Raw genomic sequence first — 26,481 nt, forward strand, 5'->3', positions numbered from 1 at the left:
CAGGGAATCTAGCCAGCTCGGAAGGACGGGTCAAAAGACATTTCCTTGTCATCATTTCACTTCCCAAATCCAATAAATGAAAGCATTCCTCACACTTTAAGCAGCTTTCCACAGGCATTGGATGCATACCTACGTGGAAAACAACGGCACAGCCTCAGGATGACATTAAAGGCACTTCAAATCGCATTTGTTACCATGCTGTTGCCACGTTAAAGACAACCCAGTTCTGCTATCAGTTTTACCACCAACGTAACCAAGCCAACTGCCCTGCACTCATCTTCGTAACATCCTTCTCGGCACTCCGGAGACAAACATTTCACATAAAGGATCTTTCAGAAGCGGGACGGGGAGCTCATCGCTTAAATCCCACTGAATCTTCTCACCTTTGAGCATCTTCTTCTAGAAGCTGCTTTACTGAAACAGAAAAGCTGACCAGGTCCCGACACAGCAGAGCATCAGAAGTGACTGAGAACTGAAGACTCCCTGGAGTTTCTGCCATGGCAGCTAAATACACACAAATGGATTTAAACCATGACTTTTCAGTAATCAGAGAAAACAAACTGAACTCAAAGCTGTTTTTTCAAAGGCAGATTTGATCTTTGGAGGCCAAACCAAAGGCCTGCAGTTTGCCTATGGAAAGCCCAGTATGCACATCAGAGCTAGGGAGATAATCCTAGGGGAAAATTCAGCAGCTACCAACAGCTCACAGCACACACAGAGGTGTCATCCTTCTTAGTTCAGGCACTGAAAAACACTAACCCACATCAGACAGTCCTGAACCAGAACTTGTTCACACCATTACATTTACTAAAAGGAGGTACTAGATATTCCCACCGTCTGTGGCATTTCTTTCACTTCCCCAACCGCAACCATCCTCCCTGCACCTTTTGTCACTTTGGAGGAGAGGCAAAGCATGAAGCGTATCCAAGCCTACTCTTGCCTGAGCTGTATCTATTAATTCTCTCTCCTCCTCACTCCAGCAAGCGATGCTGCACTACGGAGTGAGGTCTGCAGACTGCCCATGTTGTTCAGTTGGAAGCAGCAGTTGAGAGGAACTGGAATTCTGAGTCAAGTTCCCTTTGCAAAAAGAATGGGGCAGCATTTATCTCCATCTGATAATATAAGCAGCTTGATTCATACTGCTGCCTTCTGGAGCGCTGACATGCTATTTTTGGAATCAAGTTATGGGACACAGAGCCTCCCCAGGAGTCAGGATCTGCTTACCTTAAATGTAGTTCAGCTCTTTGCGCAGTGCAAGACTCCAGGCTGTGCCCCAGAAACACTAGATTTCCCTCCCCTGCCCAGCCCAGGCAGTTTCTGCTAAGAACAGAGCACCAGAGCAGCAGGGTATCTAGGCTGAAGACTTAACAATACTCACTGCAGAGCCAGTGAAATTTTGCTGCTTCAGTTCCAGGGTAATAAATGCAAGATCAAATACTGAAACTTTTCAAACTAACTTTAATCTTGTATTTTTCCTGAGAAACAAAAGTGTTTCATTCCTTTCAACTCATTAATCCTGTTCATATATCAACTGCAATAAGACTATTTGGAAAAAAATTGCTCCTCAGCAAACTGCACCACAAATTACAATCACAACAAAAGCATCTGAAGACCAGTAACAGCAAACTTTCAAGTTAACCAGACATTTATTAGCATCTATTTAGGTGGAGGTTGTTCCAGTACATAAGCAACGAGGTCACACACAGGTGATGGAATCATTTCATATTCAAGCAGAGCAGGTTCCACTGAGTTGCTTCATTTTTTCCATTCGTTCTTCTCAAAATCCCATTGGGAAGAGATGCCCTCAACGGGGTTCATCCGCATGTCCAACATTCTCTTTGTCTGCATTGCCAACCACTCGTCAGAGAAGGTGTGGGGAATAGGGCCGTACACTGCAATTCGAAAGCAGGTGGAATTACACGGTGATACAAGACGGACAAGCCGGGAACAGACATACGAGTTTTGCTAACAGAAAGCTTTTTCCCCTGAAGCAATTTGTGTTGATCCCATATATGCCAGCACCTGCTCAAACTCAGGTTCCCTAAATCCAATTCCAAGATGTTGGGCTTGGACCAGTTAAGACTCTAACAGCTTCCTTAATCAGTAAAAGCAGGTACAAAGACAACAGCCTTCTCCTAATCTTCACTGTGGGCAGATAAAGACTCAGGATGGAGAACTGCTCATTTAACTGCACACACTGTCTCATGGTACCTGCAGCGTTCACTCAAGGCAGGATCTTTTCCTGGGCAGGAAGCCAGATGTGGCAAAACCCCAAACTTTTACTACCAAGAAGACAATAAGCTTTTGTGATAACAGGTTTCACAAACAGGGGAAGCTCCCAGACTGCTAGTATATCACTACTCTTTCACTCCCTTTTCCTCTCTTCCCTCCAAAACTCCATCCACAAACATCGCATTTCTACAGTCAACTTCTACATTTAAGCTACACATCTGCTTATATCTGTTAAGCCACAATTCCAGAACTGAGTTTTAAGAGGATAGCAAACAGCAATTGCCAAGTGGTCACCAATATGGCTGTATTATGCAACATTTTGAATTCCCAAGCAGTTTATAGAGGATTTTCAAATTCCACGTTAAATATTAACTGACACCTGTCTCAAACTAAAGAGTTATCACTATATACCATTTACTTACTATAAATTTTCTGCCAAACAAGGAAGAGACCAGTTATGCCAAGAAAGAACAGTACTCCACCGAGGACGGTCTTCCACTCATTTGATCCTCTGTTCATTTCTGCATAGCTCTCATTGAATTTGATACGATACACTGCATAGGGGAGGAAAATAAAGCATCAAACTATTTCTTTCATTTTTCCTGCACGTGCAGGCAACAAGACACTCTCCAGAAGGAGATGATTAAAGCCTAAAGCTGTCTGAAATGGAACAGACGTAAAAATAACTCTTGATTCAGGTGGCCTCTCCCATGACACTTGTGCCTAAGTAAACAAGTTGTGTTCCACCATCCCCTCATGAGTAAAATCAGCGTTAGTCTCTATTTTATAGAAGCAAACATGATTGTAAGGTTGCGCTAAAGTCACATCCTAGGCCTGTCAGAAAGAGAAATATAGCTTTTCTTCCTTCCCAACAATTCCCAGTACGGCTATTTACCACAGATCTCACTCACACAAATCACTTGAACAGGAATGCTTTTATCTCAGAAGGCTACTGTCAGCTCTGCCAGTAAGGCCCCATCGCAAGAGATATTCTGAAGTTCAAAACAGCATCAGATTTGGAGAGGACTTATGAACATCTGAGGATTTCCAAAGAGACAGTTTTACATCTTCTCACTTTGACGTAAGTAGGCACAACACCATTCAGAGATGCCACACAACATGGCAGTGTTTGCACAACATGATGACAGCCAGAAAAGGTGATGTAGTTTCATTTACAAGTCAGACCACCTGCCCGACACTTCAATGGACTGAAACTCTGTAACACTAAGATCAGCAATCGATAACATTCAAATAAAACATGGTTCATTTTACTCAATTGAACTAATAAGATTACATATTGTTAACCATAACTTGGAAAAAATCTCTTCATTGCAACAGATTAGAAAGAAATATAAAACTTCTTTTTTTGGGGGGGGGGCGGGAATTGTTGAACTTTACCAATTGCTAGCTAAATCCCTTACATCAAATCTACCATATGATGCCAGGCACCTAACAGATACCAAGGCAGGTGGCCTGAGTTTCTAAAATAGCACTAAGAATCCCAACTACAGAAGAATACATCGATCTCCATTTGAACATATGCAAAGAGCTCCATCACATTTAATGGCTCCTTCTTGGCTCAACTCTCTGCCTGCAGATCCATTTAAAAGATCAGGGCTTAAAAGTAGCCTAAAGCTGCCTTCCATGGGTGTATCTGCAGTAAAATAGTCATCAATAATGCACAAGTAATAGATTAGGGCACATCATTGCTAGCTGCAAGGTTTATTTATAGCCCCCACTACTTACGTTCAACTTTCTCATCAACAGACAGAGCAGTCCACGATGCCTTTTCCTTTTCTTTCAGAGCCTTCTGCTGAGCAGACAGATCCCTTACAAAGGCCACTTCAGGCAGGGGAACATCACGGCGATCAGTGTATGCTGGAAGGCTGAAGTCCTCTGCTTTTACAACACCAGCTACATATGGGAACAGAAGTGACACTGACTGAAGTTTCTGACTTCTACACAAACATATCCTACCAGTTACTATAGGAGGGAGGAAAAAAAAAATGAACAGGTAACCCAAAAAGGTTAAGTGATAATGACAGTTAAAAAGGGAAAGAGGTTATAGATAATATTCAGATTCCATCTATTTGGTTAGCGTCATCCATGTTTATCACAGAGAAAAAGGGAAAAGAGACAGCTCTTAAAAATAGTGCTATCCTAAGAGCGTAAGAATAACAGCAAGGGATCTCCAAAAAAGGTGATATCCGAAATGACTTTAAACTGTAAGTCTAAGACACCTCCATTTCCAAGTGCCACACTGATTATCTAGAAATCCTCTACACTTTTTCCATCCTAGTTCCTGCCAGGACCCTCTATTCCTACAATTCCCCATCTGCCGTTACTCCTGCCTGCACTTCAGCTATGCCCTCAGCCGGAAAGGAGACTGCTCGGATCAGAAAAGTCTCACCAGCCCTCGGCCTGCCTTGCTCCTGGCATTACCAAAACACATTTCCTGGCAGAAAGCTGCAGAAGAGATGCTCAGCCCCCGCTGGGTCAGGAAATACAAAGTGAGAGCACTCTGAAATGGATTCCTGAGTGAGCATGTGCTGCCAAAAAGCATCATTTAGCAAAATGAAAAAAAACAAAAAGGATTCAGAATTTTTGAACCTCTCTGCACCTCATTCATTTTTTTTGTCAAACTTTATGTTATTTGTCTACTAAGGTTGTAACACATCAAGTTCTTATGTAAAAGCATTAATGACCTAATATTCCTCAACTGGTGTCCTTCCCACACCAAACATTTCTAAACAAACCCTTCACAGCATCTTAGACTGCTTCACTTGATATCAGGAATCACCTTGCATTTGGCAAAGAAAGATCTCGTCAAGTTTAAAGCTCCTAACAGCAGCATCCTGTGTTCTTCTGTAAAGTGCTTATCTCACTGTCATTTGTAAAGGTGAAGCAGATGCCACCTACCCTCTCCATGTCCTCTCATGCAGATGGAAGTGGAAATGGCTCTTTTGCCAATGAGACTAAATACCCTTGAAGCCAACATCCTGTCAGGAAGAACACAAGTCAGTCACTGCAACAAGATGACATCAAAATTGCACATTAAGTCAAAATAATACCATTTTCTGCTTGTTCAGATACAAAAAACCTCATCTACAGGCTTGCTGATTCTTCTCTGAAGAGCAGCATGTATCACCACACAGCTCCCGGATTTTCATGACTGCTCCACAACTGCAGCTTGTGGAAAGAGTCCTTACCCCCCCCCCCAACTTTTCCTAAAGGACACCTGTTTTTGCACTCAGACCTGCTCAGTGCAAGCCCTATGTCAAGTGAGTCTAAGAGCACCCAACTTCCACAGAGGAGCTCCTTCAGCAACACGAGCGCTCCCAAAGCGAGGGCAGACGGAGCTAACGGTTTCTCCAAGGTGCCACTGTGGGCCCAGAGCACCACCTCCTCTTTCTGTCGCGGATTTTCTGCAGCTACCTGATATTTACTAAAATATATGTGTGTAGATATTTATGTTCTTCGGGGGCGGGGGGGGAGTCTCGCTGCCAGCCGCTGTGACCTTGAGGCGGCCCGGCCATACGGCCCCGCGGCCCGCCCAGCCCTAGGCCGCGCCGCCGCCGCCGCCCGGACCCGCCGGGCCCGAAACCTCCCCCCCTTCCTCGCCGCCTCCCCCCGCCCCCCTCCGCCGCCGCCGCCGCCGCCCCGAGGCGCCGCGACGGCGGCGGCACCGCTCCGCGCAGCGTCGCGCCGGGGACGCGGGGTCTCGCCAGTTGCAGGCCGAGCTGCGGCCCCGCGGAGGCCGCGGCCCAGCGCGGCCCCTCTCCCCCCGCCCCAGTCGCCGCCGCTGCGGCCTGAGCTCCCCCCGCCCCGACGACCTGCCGACCGTCCTCTACGCCGCGCCCGCCGCCGGAAGCAGGCGCCGGAAGGAGGCGCCGGGCGGAAGCGCGGGGCACGCCGGGATGCGCGGGGCAGCGAGAGGCCGCGGGGGAAAGGCTCCCTCCGCGGGGCCGATGGGATGCGGGCGGGCCGGCGCCTGCCTTTTGCGACAGTGCTGCGGGCGCTTGGCGGCGGCGTGGGAGGTGCTTGGCGGCACTTGCCGGCGGGTGGCGTGAGGGGCCGAGCCGGGGCCGGTGTCGGGGCCGGTGTCGGGGCCGGTGTCCGGCGGCCGCGGGGCTGCGGGCCGTGGCAGGATGAAGCTGACCACGCAGGCCTACTGCAAGATGGTGCTGCACGGCGCCAAGTACCCGCACTGCGCCGTGAACGGGCTCCTGGTGGCCGAGCGGCCGCCGGGCCCGCCGCGCCGCGACCAGGCCGCGCCGCCGCCGCTCTTCGTGGACTGCATCCCGCTTTTCCACGGCACCCTGGCTCTGGCGCCCATGCTCGAGGTGGCCCTCACCCTGGTAAGACCCGCGCCGGGGCTCCCAAAATCTAGGGGGGGGGGGGGAGCCGGCTGTTCCTAAAGGGGGCAAATCCCCCTTAGGGCCCGTCTCGGCCGCAGCTTTCCCCTGGAAAGCTGCGGAGTGCGGGAATGCTTTGCCTGTGTAGTGTTGCCTGATTTTGCCTAGGCAGAGAGGCTGCTGGTTGTATTGGTGTCATTCTTCCCAGTTTATCTTAAGCCACTTGAAAGCACCAGCAGCTGATTAGGAAAGGGCATGTTTCTGTCAGAGAGCATAGAGATGCATGTAAGTATGTAGCTCCTAGTGTATTTTTCGTATGTTTTGCCCTTTTACAGAAGCAATTAGCTTGAACTGGAAAAAAACTAAGTCTTTTTACATTGCAGTTGCTGGCTTGGGTTTGAAATCCCACTCTGTGTATTACAAGTTCGCTGCTGATCTTCATTTCCTTCTGTGGGCAAAGTATTAAAGTTAGTTAATCCACCAGTTTGGCCAGGTTTTGCCAAGCTTGTTCCATTACGTTATCCTCTGGGTTGCTGACTGCTGCGGAAGAGCCTTGCAGTAAGTTGTTGTGAGATGGTCTGTTTTACTCTGTGTTATCGTGTGGACTGCATGAGAACGGTGTCTGTATGGCGCTGCCATGTTGCAGTCTTCAATTTCAGCCCCTGAGTTGTGCAGAGGATGGGAGACCTGCTGGGTTATGCCATGGCCCCTTCCAGCCTGGGTTTCTGGAGAGTGCCTTGTCAAAACCAGGACACACGGAGAATGAGACGTGCCTGGATTTTATTTTGATGTGGAGTTGGAGTGGGCCTGTGGCACGTGAAGTCTACGAGCAAAGAAGCACTTTCCTTCAGTGTAGACATAGCTGCTGCTAATTTGAGATGTGTGTATGGTTTGAGCTGCAGACTTTCATAATCTTTTCAAGACTTGTGTTTATTAGCAGTGGGAAAATCCATACCTTTCTGATACCTTGAAAAAAGAACAAGTTTTTAGTTCTTTCAGACTTTTTGGCCTAAATGTTTCCCTCAGTTTCATGGATTGTTTCATCAAAAGATATTTATTTCTCAATATCTACTTGGTTACTCCATTTGAGACAGTGCTATGGAAACTTTAAGGCATAGGAATGGGGCCGTGAGTCTGCGTCTTGACCATATAGGTTTGCCATGGTGCTGTGCACCACATAAGATTTATCTGCCTTAAGTATACTTACACTAGTGTAACAGCATGGGAATAATACAGAAATGTATGCTTCTAGTGTAATCATTTTTTGCTGTCTCTGTCACTACATAGTTCATACCTTTTACAATTTTCATATTACTTGATGGGAAAACCTAGTAATGTTGATTATAATTTCTTTAATGTAGGCAGGGTTTGTCTTTACCATTTTGAAACAGAATAATTCATTTTTCCTGTGCGAATGAATAAGTGGAAGTTGCTAATGAAGTATAGAATAACATGTATAATGTATTTAAAGTACGTGTAGGGTTTGTGGTGTAGAGTAGGTTTCCCTTTGGCACTAAGGTGACTGTATAGTGCTGCAAGTAGGTACCTACTGATAGTACCTACAAAGGAGACTTCTGTCACATGCATAGAAATTGTATTTTCTTTTAGGTCCCCCTTACCTTACAGAGAGAGGTGAGGAGCTATAGTCGGAGTTCAATTGAAAAGTAATGCAGGGGCAAGGGAGCATGTCGAGGGCTTTGTGGGGGTTGTTTTATGATGAGCGCTATGTGGGGAAGCACAGTCAGCTTATTAAGGATTAAGTCTCTATCCAGGAACTCTGCAGTGTGCTTACTTTCACCTAGCTTTCAAAATAACAGTTAGACCCAAGAGATTTGGCCAGTATTCACATTAGATAAACCTTTTCCTTGCCATGGAAGAATTTTTCTAAACTTTGGGCGTTCAGTGTAGTCCTCTTGCATAGGTCTTGTTACAGGATCAAATTATTAGGAAATAAATCCTTTTTCTTACAACATCTGAAACATCTTACAGCATCTACAGCACTACTACTGCCTTTGCACTGTTTTTCTTTCTCTTGGTTTTTGATCCAGTAAGTTAGAGGGGAAACCTCTGGCATTCACACATCAGTTAGGACTTAGTAAAATGTATTGTAGTTTCCAGTCTGTTTTGGTGACTGCTATGACTTGGCAGCTTTAAAATACAGTGTTTGAGAAGAGCCCAAGGCCTTTTGCTCTGCTCCTTTATTTAAACAAAGGCAAAGATGGAAATAAATATTGGCCCAGCAGCTATGAAAGCTAAATTTTCTTATGGTAACATTTAAAAGGACTCTCTTGCCTGTTCTACGAAAGGTAACACTTGAACATTTACCAAATAAATCGATGAAATTCACACAGTTAAAATTTGATGTTTTTAACTAAATACCTCAGTTTCTAGAGAATTTTGAAGTTTTGGCAATTTTGATGGGATGCTTTCTCTTATAGTTCAGTTATTGCTGATTTTTACTCAAGTCAGTCACAGTTTCCTGAAAACTGATTGGCTTTTAATATGCATGAAGTTTTTTTTTTTTATTTTTGTTTTTTTTTTTTTTTTTTTTGAAACAGACTGCAGATTTAATCTGCTTCTTCTCTGACCTGAGTTATCCTAGAGCATCAATGGGATTGATGGTCTTGTGACTTGTGCGTGTGGTGACTTCTGAAAATTGCAAGCAGCATTTTAACAACAATCTAGGTGAAATATACTCTGAAACTAGCTTTTTATTAAATGCACAGCAGTTCTTGAATGCTTGCAGCTCTAGAAGAAAGAGCTGAAGTATGTTTATTTAATTTGTACTTCAGCTTGTCAGTTTGAAATCCCGTTAAAATACTGAGTCATTAAAGAAAAAGTGAGTTATTTCGTATGTTGTCTGTGCCTTTGAATTCCTCAGCTAATTGATGTGGTTTTACAACCACATCTTCTCCTCTAAAAACAAGTGCTTTCCCCCTGCTTTTGTACGGCTTACTCCCACCGCAGGAACAGCAGTGAGCGGCAGTAGGTTACAGTCGTTCTCCTCTCGCAGCTCTTACAAAACCTGCAGCAGGGGTTCTGTGACTGCAGCTCCACTTGTTGCAGCCGTGGAAAGAGATCAAAGGACAGATCTTCAGCTGGAATCATTTTTATTTTCAATTGCTCTCTGACTCCTGCTTTTTACCTTTAGAAAACCACTTTGATTTTCCAGGAGGTGACAAGCACTGTAGAAGCTAGATAGTTTTTCTCCTGTTGACTTGCCTTAATCAAGGCTAGACAGTAACATGACTAAAAATAACGATGGCTAATTGATGCTAGGGCTACCTGCAGTGACACTGCTGCAGCTAGAGATTGTTTGGAAATTGCAGCTGGAAGCACAGCAGTAAATCCGGAAAGGTTTGTTTTGGTTAGTTGTTTTTTATTTTTCTTTAGACTTTTTAGAGAAGCAGTTTTTAATTAGCACTTAGGGAGCTGAGAATTTGAAAATCTTGCTTCTTTTTAGACTATTTTCAGAGGCAGCAAAAATTAATTTAGAACTAAGATTTTTAATTTTTTTTAATGACTTTTTTTTTAAAAAAAAAAAAAAAAGTGTCTGGGCCTTAATGCCAAGCTTTCAACCCACTAACAATTAAAACCATAGTCCTAAGCCCTCAAAATGGGTGTATAATTGAAATGGCAGTTGGACCTCGGCTATAGCAGGACTACATAGCTTTTTTTATCAGATAAATCTATGTCATCCCCTGTAGATAAGGGATTATTCACATGGCTTTGTAGTTTTTTTTTTTTTCAGTTTAATACTATAATTTTTGCTAAATATGAGATTGATTTGATTTACAGGATGCCACAGATCAGCATAGATATATTTTGGAATCCATTCTAACATAACTGTTGAGGTCTCTTTTTTAATGCCTGCTCTCTGGGGACAGCAAAAAAAAGTACTAGCTGCTTTCTTCTTTTCTGTCTTTGAAGGCTTTGTATTATTCTGACCTGGTATCCGTAATTAAAGCAAAAACATCTCTCACGTGCGCGCACACACACATTTTTTTTTCAAAACAAGACAGACACTGTATGACAACGTTAGATCTAGCTTAAAGCAAAGAGAGCACTGAAATGTGTATGTGCTGAAACTCTACTTGAAAAAAGACTACATGAACTTACGTAGACTGTATATAAACTTTTTGTAGATAAGCTTTTGTAGCTTGTATATAAATACGTGCATATGTTTAAGCATTTGCATTCTGATGGTAAAGCAAGGAGGAACTGCCTAGTCTAACGATGCCTGTAACAAAGATTAGAGAATCTAAGCCAATAATTTTTTCATCAAGCCCTTATCATTTGTGATTGAGCTGGAGAGTATTTTAGAAGTGGGTTCAGTTTTGACTGACAGACTTTAAAGGGTGGAAAATTCACTACATTGTGTCATAATTTGTTTCAGTGATTGATTACCCTCGTAGGTGAACTTTCAGAGAAAACAATTTTATTGCAAAAGCCTTTGTAATAGAACAGATGTAAAAATGGTAAAAGGGACAAACTTTTTTTCTACTGCACATTTACTTTTCACTTCAAACTTCAGTTGCTAATTAAGGTAAACAATACTTGCACTTTAACCTTCTAGCAATGTTACATCCAGAATCAACAAACTCTTTTGAAATGGTAGTATGGTCACAGATTCACTGTCTTAGTTTTTCTGTGTCAAGTGAGCACTAACTGAAAGTAGTGAAGTAATAAATAAGACCTGGAATCATCTTTTCCCAGACAGCAGGGATCAAGTACTCCACAAATCCTGTCACTTAAATTTAGGCCATGCTTTGTTTGGGATCACTCCCTATTCTTTTGTTTGGTTTGCAGAAAGATAGCGTTAACCAAATGCTTAATTTTCTCAATTCTAGTTTTAAAAAAATATACGTAAATACCATCTGGTTAATTTAAGAAGTATTTCAAAAATATTGTAAGATTTCAGTTGCCATTTTATTTGCAGGATAGATACAGAATTTCCATGGTTATTTGTAGTGGTTTTTTACTTCCTGGGCTCAATTGTTCCTATTACTTTTTCAGATTGACTCTTGGTGCAAAGAGAATAGTTACGTGATAGCTGGATATTACCAGGCAAATGAACGTGTGAAAGACGCCAGGTGTGTTGGTGCAATATTTCCTTCTGTTTGCTCTTTTATGCTGTACTTTGTACTCTGCCAACAAAATTCATTGACATAAATTGTGAATGTTGATTAAGTTTGACAACTGTCACGTGGTTTCACATTGTATTCGTGATGCTGGTGGATATGGCTTTTGTTCAGGTGCAGAAACCTCAGTCTTTCCTGAATTTCTCTTCTTTAATGGACTGTAAAAGGCCAGTATTTGAATGACTGCCAGCTAATTTAATTGCAGTCATCAAGGAAATAGCCAGAATTTGCAAGCGGTTTACTTGTGCAGTAACTGTTTTCCAAACTCTAATGACTGTAGATATCTTTTGGAAAGTTCTTCAGAAGCGATCTAATTCTTACTACATTACTTAATTGTCCCTAAGTAAAATGCTTCTTCTTTTTTTTTTTTTTTTTTTTTTTTTTTTTTTTTTTTTAACACAGTCAGAGGACTATCACGAAATGGAAGATGATGTCAGTCAAGCAGAAATCTTGCTTTTTGCTTACTGTTTGCCTGAGGAGTAGTCATAATGGACAAGTAACACTTCCAAAAAAGTGGAGGTCTCTAGGGCATGTGTTTTCCACTGGAAGCTTTGGAAGGCTTTGTTTTTGAAAAGGAGATAAAATTTTCCAATTAATTTATTTTTTCAGAAATTCTGCCCTAGTAGTTCTCACTAGAAACTAATTGACAGTTATCATTGTCAGACCTAAATGCTATTTTTATATGCAAAATTCCCCAAAATATTTTATGGGTAAAAAAGTGTAGTTAAAGCTCTAGGTTCTGAGTGATAGGAAATCCATGGCAAAGTAACCAAATTGACACATAGTGGGAAGTTTCCAAAAGCACTACTGTAGACATACTTTCCAGTTATTAAGAGAAATCAAATACCATTGCTTAGAATCTGCACTTAATATATATGCGTGTGTATGCACACATATATATGAGTTACACATACACATGTATAGACATGTATACACTGTACTGTATTAAGTTCTTGGGAATTATATACATTTGTATGAATGCACGGCTGTGTGCCTTACCAGAACACCATCAGTTTACTCTTTTTTTTTTTTTCTTTCTAGCTAACTCAGATTATTAAACAACCAATAAGGGGGCCTTCCTTTGGAGCCACAGTACAGCTTTATATATTCATATCAAATATTTTCCTATGTATATATTAGATCCAATTTCAAGACTAATGAGATTATGTAATATTTACATTTAAAGTAAATATGAACAACTTGTTTAAAGTACTGTGCTAAATTCCAGTTATTTTTCCAGTGTATGTTCTTCAACCTCAAGTATGTTTTTGAAGTAACACTTACGATTGCTTGGATATCCAGGGGGGGCAAGGGCATTGTAATTACCTTGCAGGGGAAGTAGATCGACTGGAGACATTTTAAAGAGGAGATGCAGTTTGAAGCTTCCATTGGACACAACTGTTTTATTTGCAGATTAAAGGAATATCAGGGGCTAGTTTGTTTTTAAACTTAAATTTCATTTTTGAGCGTAACTCTGACTCCATGTGGAGACTGTCATCTTTGAAGCTTTATGTAATGTTTTTTTAAAAGATGATCTGATTTTTGTAGAGAAGCTGGGCAGTGAGTGAGTTCAAATGCAGACTGGGGAACAAACACAGATGTTTTCTTCCAAACCGCCTGTCAGGGCAAAGGTGGCTGCGGCTGTGGTCTGATGGGAGAAGGTAGGAGACCGCAAAATGTTTGTTCCACATAATGTCTGCAGTAAGCATTTTGCTGCTCAAAAATGCATTGCCTAAGCATAGCTAAGATTCAGATCGTGTGCTGAAGAGAGGAGCTAGGGTTTTTTGACCTTCTGATTTAAATCAAGTGTAGCATCAGCTTGATATCTTGTTCCTGTTTGTAAGTACATGGTGTAATTTTCACATCTCTTTAAGCATATTTCCTGCTGGTTTGAGCTGAAGTGTCACGGTTCAAATAACAATTATTTTTTTTCTTTTTTCTGCAGTCCCAACCAAGTTGCTGAAAAGGTGGCCTCCAGAATTGCAGAAGGCTTTAATGATACAGCGCTCATAATGGTAAATTACTTCCTTTTCCTATTGTTAATGTTATGACCATGGTATTGGACTAACCATTTAAATGCGATTCTCTGGACCTTTTAACAGTGAAGTGACTAATTTGCCCTTTCCCTCCAAATCCTCTGGGGAAGAGAAGCAACCACTTTTAGCTGGTGGAGCTGTTAATAAGTCTATGAAGTGACTGCTCTTATCTCTCCTTCATCACAAAGGAAGTGGAGATGTTCTGTGCTTATAAGACTTGCATGAAGGTGGAGTATTCATTAGTTCGGAGCCCTTTTAGGATTTAAATTTGTGTCTTAAGAGAAACAAATGGTGCTTTGCCTTCTTGCTGCAGTTACAAAGAATGTTGGTGGTTTAAACATGTGAGAATTTGCTTGTTTGAAGCTAAAGCAGTGGATTAATTAGTGTAAAGTGCCCTGTTTGTAAAACTGACTTTTTTAAATTCCATCTCTTTATTTGGGTTCCTGAGGGGAAGAATAAGACTGTTTTTCTGTTGCTCACTAGGTTGATAACACCAAGTTTACAATGGAGTGCATAGAACCTGCCATTCATGTGTATGAACTTCATGAGAACAAGTGGAGGTGCAAAGACCCGCACGTGTGAGTAAACTTGAGAGTATTTGAGTAGTGAGCAAAAGAGGTTGCCTGGTCAAAAGTGTATGGTATAAGGGCAAAACTTTCACCATAGCTGAATGATACTGTTAGGGTGGTGGGTGTAGCTGACAGTGCTTTTAGAGTTGTTGTTTGAGCTTTTCATCGTACTGAAAAGAACAGCCAGCTTTTAAAGCCAGGCAATGTGTGCCCCTCCTTTGCCATGACCACGCTGTAGCGTGCGTGGCATGTTTCCAGGGTGAAGGAGAGGATGGAGTTTTTGCTGTGATGATTATTGATTCCTAGTTATTTTACATTCTAGAGATTTTTGTGAAGATTGGTCCGAAGCCCAGAGAATCGCTGCATCTCTCTTGGACAGCAAGTCCTACGAGTCGCTTGTAGATTTCGATAATCACTTGGATGATATCCGGAATGACTGGACAAACCCAGAGATCAACAAAGCTGTCCTCCACCTGTGTTAGAGAGACTTCTACTGACTAATTTATGGGCATTTCCACTATGTACTGAAGACACAGAAATGATATTTTTGAATGTAAATAGAGTAATATTCAGTACCTTGTGTGGAAACCCGACTGATTAAAAAAGAGTGGCATGTCACATTGCAAAGAGTGATGTGTCCTTAAGCAATCAAATCTTTTTAATGAGATTCCAGGAAAGAACTACAAACTGTCAGTTACAGCTGCCCCTGTGGATGTATTCTCAGTTGTAGTGAATTTTACTATAACCTTCAAAACCAGAACTACTTCTGCTTGTCCTCATTGTTTATATTAACAAATTTTAACTAAGCTTTTGTAATATTTAGAGTAATTTTTAAAGATCTATGAGATATCTTTCAAAAAAAATGATTCTTGTCCTCAGATGAGATATTTTAAGGTCAAATACATAAACGAAATCCAAGGTTAACTAGTCTTGGGGTGTCACTTGGAAATGGCATTATGTCAGGGCAGTAGGGGGTGTATTGCTGAAGATGATGCACCATGCTTATGTGGCACCTGTTTTGCAGCAGTTTAGCATGGCACAGCTACAGATAATGTGTTAAGCAGTATTCCCAAAGGATTCCCAAAGTGATTCCTGCTCTCCCTGGACATACAACCTCAGTTTCTGCTTGAAAAAGTTATAATGAAGGTAAAAACAAATGCTTGCCTATTGATTTGTTTAAAAAAAGAAACAGAAAAAGGGACTGGAAGCACATCAGTGATTTTGAATGAAACTTCCAAAAGAGTTTGTCTGCCTAGAAGAGGAGAGTGAAATACCATATTAATTGTATGCAGTCTTTTCTGTCTTATTTTTAAACAGATTTAATTTTCAGCAGGTTCAAGTGGTGTCCATTTAAGAAGTCCTAGAATGTATCTCTGAGTTGAAAGCAAATGATCTGAGTATGTTGGATCGAGGAGTCTAGAAGTACTCTAATTAAGCTTCTGTCTATCTTTCTAATCACTGTTGGTTTCTAAGAATAAGTTTACTGGTCAATGAGAAAGCTTTATAGCATCATTTCCTTTTACATTATTTTTATATGTATTAATTTTTATCAGGTACACGAAAGGCAGTGTACCCTACTTGCTCTTTCTTTTCACTGCATTACTGTAAGTACTTAAGCTGGTGAACCTAATGAACTCGGAAGGATTAATTTTATGTCATTCAACACTTTTTACCAGTAATGGTTTTGATGGAAAGAAAACAGCTTAGTTGATCCACTGTTGTTGTAGCATCATCCCCAGCACTTTAAAATATACTTGGTGTGGGGAATATCACTTGGATCTTCTGTGGAATTTTTGATGGAGAGGACAAAAAGGGGTCTGATGCATAGACAGCCTGCCTGCTTTGGTTGCCTGGTGTCGATGCACGTGCCTGGTGTCAGTCTGGGACTACATATGATCATTTCTTAATGAGTCCCGTTGTCTTGCTTCTAATGGATGTTTGTCAACTTAATGTAGCCTTAGCCTTTGACTATTTGTCTAGATTTTCTGCTCCTCCTACCAAAAGTCTTTATACAGTGAAGATACATGTTTGTCTGCCACATGATTCACCTGCTCCAAGTTCCTGCTTTTTTCTTAGTGCCCTTATTTTAAAAAATGAGGGATGGGGTTGTCGAAACTTCTTGGTCTACCTCTGCTTCTGCTTAGATAAGCACAAGTTTTATTCTTGATCTTAGCAAGCGACAGGATAAGGCTAAAATCGTACTGTGAAGCAGCGAATAGAATAAAATGTTCTGTTCAGTCCTGCTTTGGCACTAACTGCAATTCAGATTCCACAGAACCATTATATCTGAGGTTTGGTTCCCTGTCCAAGGAAGAGAAAGATAGTGGTTTGAACTGAATGGTTCTGTTTGACCCTCTGCTCTACAGTAATAAGGTATGGTGGGGATTACAAAAGGGATTAGCACTTCTGTTTTAAGGAAGACAATACAAATAGTCTTTTTTAAAGCTTGAATCAGGTACACTTGCAGGAAATGAAAATGTTTTCACTTATTGAATGAAAACTACTATCTAGCTCACAAGCAGTGAGAAAAACATATTTCAGAGTCTGTTTTACTACCCATCTATAAAATTTCTTAGGAACAGCAATGTTCTGGCAGTGCATGTTCAGAGTAAACTCTACAAATCACACATACTGCGGGAAGAAAACTATTGTCTTACTTTGTACAAACATCTCATGAAGTCTAAATCTGTTGTTTCCAGTGACAGATGTTATCTTATCAAGACATGTTGCATTAGTTATGTGAGGTTATTAACCAACACTGAAATATAAGCTGGTATGTCTTCTGAGCCACAGGAAATGTATTTCTCATTTTTTGTAACTAGATGTCATATAATCAAGCTTTGATCATATATATGTTAATACAGTCTAATCTGTCCTTGCACACACTGCCCCCTCTTTTCCTCTTAAGGCTTACCAAAATGATAAATGATTTAGAGAGAATAATTTCTTAAAGTTGCAAAATAAAATTAAGGCAAAGCACAATGTGTATCATCAGGCTGTAATCTGACGGAAATGATGAATGCTCCCAGTGACTAACCGCTGAGACAAGTTGCAAGAAGGGGAGCAGCTTCTAATGCTTTATCTTTCCATTTTTTTTTATCTTCTTCTATTTGCTTTTGCTTTTCAGCAAGGTCCATCAAGTATTTTGCCACCAGTAAAGGCAAGGGCTGGCTTTAAGCAAAAAGGATAAGCGCTGTAGTGTTCAGATCTTACCTCACCTATCTTATTTGTATTGAAGGCTGAACAAAAACCCAGGAATTTCACAAAGCCAAGGCAACCCAGAGCCAGAGCAACCCATGTAAAAGAATGAGGAAGCTGCTGGGCTCCAAGGAGGCCGTATTCTCTTTTCCTGATGACTTACCTGTGGGAGCAACTGCTGGTTTCCTGGCTTGGGGATGAACTGGATTAATTAGAGGCATTGAAGGTAACTCATTTTAAAACTTCTTGGGGAAGAAAGCTTGAGAAGGGAGTCTGCATCTCCATTAGTGGAACTCTCATGATAGCTTGGAAGATAGCATTGGGAACACATCTGTCTCACTCCTTTATTTGTTTTGTTAGCCGTTAACAACATGCAGAGCTAATTTTTCTTTCTCTCTGTTCACTAAGATTTGGAGTTGTTGCATTTGCCTGCCCAGGGCTCTGACTCGCAGCTCTTTTCCTTTACCTTATCTGCAGGACCTAAAGCATTTGAAAGTGGATAATTCTTCCAGTAAGGTGTGGGGTTCTTTTTTCCACCGTCAACTCTAATGTTTAAAAAAAGCAGTAATAAATAGAGCCTGTAACTAACTGATAATATGAGCACAAAGTGGTTGGATTTTGGAATGTGAGTATGTAAGTTATTCTTTGCTGGATCTGGGTGAGTGCTGACCTTGAATCCTTTAGTCAGAAGGTGGGGAATGAATGGGCTTGTGCGTGCATGTCAAGGGGTTGTTTTAAACATCAGTTTTGTTTGAAATAAAGGATCAGATTGAGCTGAAGCACGAGTCACCGCAAGGCATGCCCCAAGGCAGAATGCATGCAGCGCTCTGGCCCAGGATACCTTCAGTCTTTTGATACCCAGGTCAAAAACTCCATATTCAGCTTGAGATACCCAGAAGAGAGCTGTGGAGCAGAGAGTCTTTGGGGCCTGTATGTATCATTTTCACTGAAAAATGGGAACATCCTGAAGTCCTAGGATGTTGAGCGGCTGGTTGGGACTAGATCCCTGGCAGAAGTGATCTTTGCTGCTGCTGCTGGCTTGTGCAGTGTTAAGAGTGGGAAAAACAGATGGATGACAAGAGCCAGTGCCCTCTCGCCAGGGGTATATTTGATCTTCTGTTTCCTGAGATATTCAAAAATGAGATATTCACCATGGGGGAAAGTATTGGATGCTGCATTCTCGCTGAGCTCACTGCTGTGTTTGAATGTGAGAATTTTCTTCTTTTTTCCTTCACCCAAGCAGTTGAAACAGTCTGCCGTCTGCCTTTTGTTCTGTCACTCATCTGCTGCGTCCCACTGGGGATTGCCCCCCACCGCCTCCAGTCTGCCAGCTGAGCAGCTCATGGGCTGTTCTTTAGCCTGTGTCAGCATGAGCGAGGAGCTATCGTGTAACCTGTTTCAGCTCATTAGAACTGACATGGCTTTAGGAAGCACACGAGCAGTTCAGCTGGCAGGATGGAGGAGCCATAACCTCTTCACCTGACACAGCTGGAGCCAGAGGCAGACAGATGTTCATTGCTACTGTGGTCCAGCCCTGCTCTGTTTGAGGCTGCATAGGCACACAGTGAGAGGTGATCTGCCCCCAAGAATTTCTTATCTAAGTGGCAAAGACGCGCACAGAGAGAGATGACAGTGACAAATGCAGGAAGGAAACGGGTCTCTTTACTCCCTGGCTAGAGGCCTAATCGCTGCACTGCTCTGCTGCAATTTGTAAAGTGTCTTGAGATGCTCAGATGGAGGGCGTTACTGATACGGAAAGAGCAAGCAAATGTTAATGGCAAAAACTGTTAGCAGGGATGGACTTGCGGTTGACTGCAGCTTGGAAAATGTTCTCAAGGGGAAATATGGTTAGCCTGCATTTGAGAGCTGTGCTTCTAGTTTGTGTTTTAATTTAGATCCTGGAGCAGAGCTGAATGTGCTTAAGTCACATGCGATTGCCTGTAAAAAGTCTAGTGAGGTGGTGTGGGTTGGACAGAAGATGCTGTGCAAGCTGCTTCCTTTCCATTCTGCCCATGCTCTGTTGCCCCAGAATTGGGTTTCTGCGTGCTGCTTTGCCAGTGCATCTTACTCCTGCACTGCAGACTCCTTGTGTTCTTTTCAAGTCGCCCTGCCATCAGCCCTCCTGGAGCAGGCAGTGATTTCATTGTGTTAATGTATCCACTGAGTACCTGATTGATTTTTTTTTCCTTTTTTTTTTTTTTTTTTTTTTTTTTTTTTTTTTTACTGTCGCTTTTAAGATCACATTTTAAGCTAGCCTTTTCATCCCAAAGTACACCCTATCTGCATATTTTTGCTTTGGTTTTTATCTGAGACTCTGTGAAAGGTTGCAGGTGTGTAATCGAAGTGGACTGAGACAGATTGCTGGCTGTGGTCTGGGGTTTCCAATTATAGGGTCGTGTGAAAGGTGAAATCAGTCTGCTTTTCTGTGTGGCTGTGCAACGACTGCCACAAGATGGCCTTTGCTTTGCAGTTTCTGGCGCGGAGCTTGGCGCTTTGCCAACCTCCACAGCCCTGATGAAGGAGGCAGGGCTGCGGGTGGAAAGGATGCAATCGCAGGGCAATATAAAGCCATTAGGCAGTTCCAATTGACAGGCACAATCCACTTCACCTTTGAAACTGGATTGTCAGAACCGCAATCCTCCGGTGGATAATTGAACGGAGTGTGCCTAAATGAGACCTTTCCCACTGCAGTGATTACCCAGCCATCAGCCTTCTGTGTTCCGCAGGGACAGATACGCGTTAGTGTCCTCAGCAACCCAGCAACTGCTTTTATTTCTTAATTTGGTGCAGACTAAATCCCTCTTATCCATATCTACCAACCTTCCTTTCTGCTTAGGCATTCTTCAGAGGCCTAAATGCCACTGTTGTTAATACACTGGGTAAGCAGGTTAGGGGTACCACGTGTAACTCCTTCAAGGAGTTTGGGAATGCAGATGCCAGTGTGTGCAGCAAAGGTTTTGTGTTCATACCCTAGCTTTGCATACCTCTAAAGATGTTAGTGATCATAATGGATTTCAGCAAGTCACGACTCAAATACTTCCAGCCTGTGAAAGCTGTTTTGCTGATCTCTACAACAGGCTGAAATCTACCCCAAAAAATCCTATGAAGTTGCCATGAAGTTGTTTCCCCCATGCTACCCCCAAAACAGTTTAGCAAAACCTGCTGTGGCAAGTGCACAGGGCTCATTTGTACAGTGTGTTTCCACAGGGGACAGACCGTGCATGGTCAAGAACAGAGCTTTCATACACCAGATAGCACTGCACTGGGTTGTAACGTGGCAGTACTTCTGCTGGATGCTGGAGGCACTGCTGCCAGAGATATCCCAGTCTTTGCAGCCAGCTTTCACAGCCGTGTGGCTACTGCAGCGTGAGGCAGAGCAGGAGCTTGCGGTGGCAGGAGAAAAAAAGCAGCCCTTCCTAGAAATGCCCTCTGTAGCTTAAAAGAGGACCTAATTGAAAAAATGTATAGAGCTTGTGTGAGAGGATAAAAGGGAAATCTGGGCTGAGATTAACCTGAAGCTCAATGAGCTGAGAAATGTGACAGACGCGGCCAGGTCTCTAAGCCAATTCCAAGCCAAGGCCTCTGAGCCAACTGCTGAATCCATGCCTGGCAGGGAAGCGGTTTGCTCTGGATGGATGTGGGCTCTGGCAGGAGAACCCAGCACACTGTGTTTCGTGCTTAAGGTACGTGCTCGCCCTGCTTTGCCTCCCACTCTTTGCGACATCAGATGGACCAGTTCTTGGCGTACTTGTGAGGGTTACTGAAATGTCCCTGTGGATTTTCTTTGGGGGACTTTTTGCCTGCATGGTTTCTGCTGGTTATTCAATCTGCTGACCTTGCCAGGAGCCTGTGCTAGGGAATGTTGGAGTTGCTCCAGCTTCCCTGGTCTGCATTCTCTGTTGCTTCTCATGACGTACTCCCCCCTTCCCACGCCTGGCTTCTCCTCTGGCTACCTGCTCGCCCTCCCTCAGCGTTGGGCTCCATCAGATTTTCTTTTCTCCTTCTCCTCCTGACATCTATTCCCTCTTTTCCACATCGAGATTCATCAAGTCCAATGCAACCTTTCTGCCTCATTGCTCTGCTAGCATAGAGCCAGGCGGCTATGTTGCCTGTTTTGGCAGACCCTGAGACTCCCGTGACCCAGAAAGGTGCTTCCACTCGCTCCATTCTAAAATAAGCTCAGCTTGTTGTTGAACTAGCAATTTCTTCTGAAAGACACCAGCAAAGCCTGCCTCACTGTAGCGCTGCAGCTCCTTGTTGGCTTCTATGGTGTATAATAAGCTGTGCTCTCCAACTAAAACTTTTCTTGTGGCTAGTGTTTTCGTAACATCTCTTCCATGAGCTTTCTCTGGCATCCAAGAAGCTATGATCTCATCCTGCAGTCACCCTTCCAGCAAAAGTTTGAGGATGCCCTCCATCCTCACCCCAGCTGTTAATCTTCCTTGAAACTCATGAGCGCTTCAGAGACCTCCACCCTCTTCTCTGTCAAGGTTGAACAAGGCCAGTAAGTTTGTGAACTCTGATCCTGGGGAGAACAGCACCCTGCTCTGCACCCTGCTGCCAAACAGCCACAACTGTAACTGGGAGGGACGTGCATCCACCCACACAGAGGATGACAGCACAGGGTCCGTCATCTTAGGAAACTGGCTAAAAGCTAAATATGTAAATGTCATGCAGGCTACGTGCGTCTGGGACAGCCCCTGAGAGGAGCTTGTAGTTGTCACTGGCCCTCCTGCCAGTGCACAGGGCAGAGACTGTCAGCTTGGGTGGGAGTTATCACTACGAGCCCAAAGGGCACTTGGCAGAGTGACAAGGTGAAGTCAGAAGCTAGAGAAAAAGCAGATGAGCAAATCCTGAGTGGAGCATTTCTGGGTGTGTGAGAGAGAGTTCCTGCCGTGTATGCTGGGAGGTGGGGAGCTGAGTGCCAAGGAAGCCATGCCGGGGCTCTGGGAGAGAGCTGGCCTGCTCCAAGCCCATGCTGTAAGTGTCCTGCTTCTCCAGATGAGCGTCCTGGGACCAGGCAGACTCTTGAGTCTCCTTCAGGTGGCACCTTCCTCTGGATGGACATCCAACCAGGTCACCATTCATTCTCCTGAGCTTTGTTGGCCACATCAGAGAGCTGCCCTGGGCAATTGCTTGGTCTAGACAGAGACAAGCATTCCCTTTGAGAAGTCAGCCAGCTCTAGGAGTGGCCCAACAAGAAAGGTTAATGAGCCAGCATATCCATCCTCTTCCTCACTCTAACACGATGACTCTTGATGTGGTTTGGCCGATTCCTCTGAAATGGATCCTGGCAACACTTGCAGCTCTAGCCTTGCGACAGCCAGTGGGAGCTCTGGCTGGGGAGGGATGGGACCAGGCAAGAGGACCCGGAGGGAGCAGGCTGCAGTCAGGTTGCAGGGCTGTGGCTTTGCCTCCGTAGCAGCTTTCCTCTCCACACGCCAGCCTGCCTGTACTGAGCTGTCCTGAAGGCAGGAGGCTCTGTTCAGTAAAACACTGCTTGCTGAGCAAGCTATCAAGTGACACTTGGTGACCAGGGAGGGACACTGGCCACATTGTTCCTGTTGGCTGCACAAAGGAGACATCTGGCCTGTGGGGTAACTCCCATGGTCTTGACCTTCAGGCTCCCAGATCTTCCTAATGTCTTTCATGTGGGTGGTTTTTGCAGTAGTGAATAAGGCTACATCTGCTATGGGCTTTCCCTAGAGCTTCTAAGGCTGCTCAGAGGATCTCTGGGCTGTACCCAGCCACGATTCAGACCCTGTGAAACTTGTCCGAGGATGTCTTTGTTTTTCAGCCTGTGGGGAGAAAGGGGAAGGATGTGAAAAGCTGTGTTTGTGCATATTGGGTATCAACATACCAGATGGAGATGTGTTGCAGCCCACAAAGCAAACCACAGATATTTTAGCACACTAATATTTACCTCCAGACCACAGTTTTCGGTCGCTCATGCAGTCCTTGCTCCCATTTTAGCAACAAAAACAATTGTTGCTCCAAGCCAGACTAATTCTAGGACTTCTGGGTTTGGGGCTTTTTGTTCTTTCCCCAGAGAAGCAAACAGGTAGTTTCAGAGAGAGGCATCAAAATAGCTCATGGAGGGGGAACATGTACTGCTCAAACAGAGTTTGTCCTGCTGCTTAACAACCTCCGCTGAAGGCGGCGGTCCCTGGCCCCACGTGCTGGGATGCTGTGTGTGCTGAGGCTGGGATGGGAGCTGAAAAGACCAGGCTTGCCAGGCTCTGATGTGCTCTGGCATAGCCTGTCCCCTCCCAGGTCTTGTAGCCTGCTGCTGAGCAGCTGAAAAAATATATAAACCCGTTCATGTGTGTGCTTTCCCAAGGTGAAACTGGAGCCACTTGTTGCAAATGTTTTTGCCCTAGTTCCTGTAGTACATTTAGAAAAGGACCTGAAAGCGGGGCGGTTGGAGACACCCAGGGCTGGTTTCCCCCGTGCTGTCTGCTGGGCTGTACGAACTGCTTGGGCTTTTGAGTTTGAAGCTTTGCAATAACTCTGTTATTTAAGAATCGGAGAAGCCAGATGGGGTAGGAAATCAACCTTTTCCATGTTTTTTTGTCACTGATTTTTGTCAAACAGTAGGACTGGACCAGCAGAAACTATGCTGGAGCAAAACCACTCGTTTCCCTTCCCCAGTCTTTTATGCGTGTCACATCTGTTCAGGCTGGAAGCCTGATGGAGCCAGGGTTTGTATTGTGTGCTGGGCTCTGATCTCAGCGGAGGCCTCTGAAACTCCTGGAATCAGCTTGGTCTGATCTCTAGGTGAAGTTCAAAGATTACCCTTAATTCCTGCCTCCAGACAGAAATCGCCACCGCTGCAGTAAGCAGTGAGGAGGGTGCGGAGCGTTTCAAGCGGGCACAGGTTTCCCTGCACGCTGTCAGCCTGTAAAAAGGAACCGCTGCTTTTCAGCTCTGTCTGAAAAGGAACCAGCCCAGACCTTCGCGCTGCAGTTGCAGAGGAGGCGAAAATAAAAAAGCCTTGCACCGGTTTTAATGCGTGCAAAGGTGACTCTGCTCCAGAGGCAGAACATTCACCCGGGCATCGTCACAGCAGGGCAGCACCCGACCCGGTTCTGCTCCTCTGTCCTGGACAGCCCCAGGCAGGCGTTTGCCTGGGTCCTGCTCTCTCCGGGAGGCAGTGGAAAACCCTCCACGCTTCCAGGCTCCCACCGCTGGGCTGCTCCTCGGGCTGGCAGGTCAGGCAGGAACCTGCGGGAGGGGAGAGACAACCTTTCTGGCTGCTGAAGCTGGAGAGGGAGCACCAGCCGCTCAGAGCACTGCTGTCTGTAGATGGGATTTAGGACCTCTGGGGTGCTGATGGGCCTGCCAGACCCCTCGGCAAGCTGGGCTGGGGTCAGGTAAATTGTATGGTACCATCACACCAAATATGTGCTTGCCTTTCTAGCTATTTAGTAGCCTATTTAGCCGTTTGTAGGGAAGTTTAGTGGTCCACGGGCTTTGGCTGCAACCAAGGTGTGCGCCTCTCTCTCTAAGCATCAGGCTGGGTTGTGCAGTGGGGTGAGGAAAAAACAGCATTTCCTCATCACCCAAGGGCTTTGCAAGGCTTGGATGGGCCGGGGGAGGGGGGGGCGAAGGGGGGATGGGTGGGAGGAGCTGGGACTTCACTAACCTGATTAACCAGGTTAGAAACCAACCTTGCAAAAATCAAAGCCATCACTGCAACCTCCTCCTGTCCTCCGAGGGCAGAGCTGGGCCGCGGTGGGTGTTGGAGGACGAGCTGGGTTGGAAATCGCCTCGCGTCGCCCCCCTGCTCCCATCCTGCATCCCAGCGCGGCGCAGAGACGAGCCGGAGCAGCGGTGAGGTGGGATGCGACTCGCCCTCGGCGCCTCCGGCTCCCGGGAGCGGGTAAGCGTTGGCCCCTCGCCCGCGCCCTGGGGAGTTTCTCCTCCGCGATGGGTCCCGTGTTCGTCCCTCCACCCTTTCCCCTCCACCGTGCCCACCCCACCTGCCTCGCTATCCGGGCCGGAGGAGCCCTGCGCTCTGAGCCGGCGGCCCCGCGCGCGGCTCGGCGCTGCCGGGCAGTGCCGCCCCTGCATCGCAGCCCTCTCTCGGGCGTAGCCTTTCTGCGTGTGTAACGCTGCTGCCGCTCTAGTGACTCTTGCAGTGAGTGTCTGGAGGTTTCTGGAGCGTGAACTCATCGGGAATGCAAATGCCTCTCAGCCCAGGACTGACGCAGAAGCAAAGTTGAAACCCCAGCAGCAACCACCAGCCTGCAGAGCAATCCTTCCCGCTGTCTCTTGAACGTCGACGGGGGGATTTCTCCACTTAAGCATCTTTCCGAGCTCTGTGAGCAAGCGGCACTGGTATTTGGCCGCGGTGGGGGCACAGGTCTCCAACCCGGTGGCTGTAGGAAGGACGCTGCTCCGTCCCGCGAGGGTGAGGCTTTGCCGCGCGGGTCCGGTCCCTGGAGGAGGCAGGGCTAATGCAAGAGGAGGGTGTGTTACGTGGCTGAGCTTAGAGGTGTGGGGTTATTCCCCCTTGCGCTCCCAAGCCTGCCGGGGTAAGCGCCGGCGGTTTGTAGAGGAGGGTGTGTAAGACAGAAACGTTCGCTCGGAGCCCCGGCGGAGGGTGCTGCCGAGCGCCTTGCACCTGCAAAGGGAGGAACTCGCGTGCCCATGCGCTGAGCTGAGCTGCGCTGAGCTGGGGCGCAGGCTGCGACACGCAGCATTTCCCTCCCTGCCAGGAGCAGGTCGTGGACACCGTCTGGGACACGGCGAGGGGCTGGGGACGCTCCTGTCCCCGCTGCAGCCACGAACAGCAGAGGCAGAGCCCTGCAGCCCGCACCATCCTCCTCCTCCTCTCCCTGCAGCAAGGCCAGACCCGCAACAGGGGCTGCAGGGATCCCGACGGGTTCCCAGCTCTGCTCCCGGCCGCCCGCGTGACCGTTCACACAGCTCATCTGTCTTTGCAGGC

At 45.2% G+C, this 26,481-nt stretch overlaps 2 protein-coding genes across 5 annotated transcripts; one reads left to right on the plus strand and one right to left on the minus strand.

Moving 5' to 3' along the window:
• Positions 1-1,627: 1,627 nt before the first annotated feature.
• On the minus strand, positions 1,628-6,170 carry LOC134146148 (cytochrome c oxidase subunit 4 isoform 1, mitochondrial). The gene is made up of 5 exons (XM_062586368.1): positions 6,066-6,170; positions 5,152-5,231; positions 3,979-4,146; positions 2,655-2,786; positions 1,628-1,892 (listed from the first exon to the last, which is right to left on the minus strand). The coding sequence occupies exons 2-5, from the start codon at positions 5,228-5,230 to the stop codon at positions 1,756-1,758; spliced, it is 516 nt and encodes a 171-aa protein (XP_062442352.1). The 5' UTR covers position 5,231; positions 6,066-6,170; the 3' UTR covers positions 1,628-1,755.
• An 83-nt stretch (positions 6,171-6,253) lies between these two features.
• On the plus strand, positions 6,254-18,126 carry EMC8 (ER membrane protein complex subunit 8). 4 transcript variants are annotated; one of them, XR_009959788.1, is made up of 6 exons: positions 6,254-6,590; positions 11,604-11,680; positions 13,674-13,743; positions 14,248-14,342; positions 14,656-17,757; positions 17,940-18,126. XR_009959788.1 is itself a non-coding variant. In XM_062586367.1 (5 exons), the coding sequence occupies exons 1-5, from the start codon at positions 6,381-6,383 to the stop codon at positions 14,813-14,815; spliced, it is 612 nt and encodes a 203-aa protein (XP_062442351.1). In that variant the 5' UTR covers positions 6,254-6,380; the 3' UTR covers positions 14,816-18,126. The 4 variants fall into 4 exon arrangements, 1 of the variants encoding a protein (XP_062442351.1); XR_009959790.1 differs by having other exon boundaries at positions 18,009-18,126; XR_009959789.1 differs by having other exon boundaries at positions 14,656-15,479; positions 17,572-18,126.
• Positions 18,127-26,481: the final 8,355 nt, after the last annotated feature.

This window comes from Rhea pennata, chromosome 13 (genome assembly GCF_028389875.1).
Source record: "Rhea pennata isolate bPtePen1 chromosome 13, bPtePen1.pri, whole genome shotgun sequence".
Lineage (NCBI taxonomy): Eukaryota > Metazoa > Chordata > Aves > Rheiformes > Rheidae > Rhea > Rhea pennata.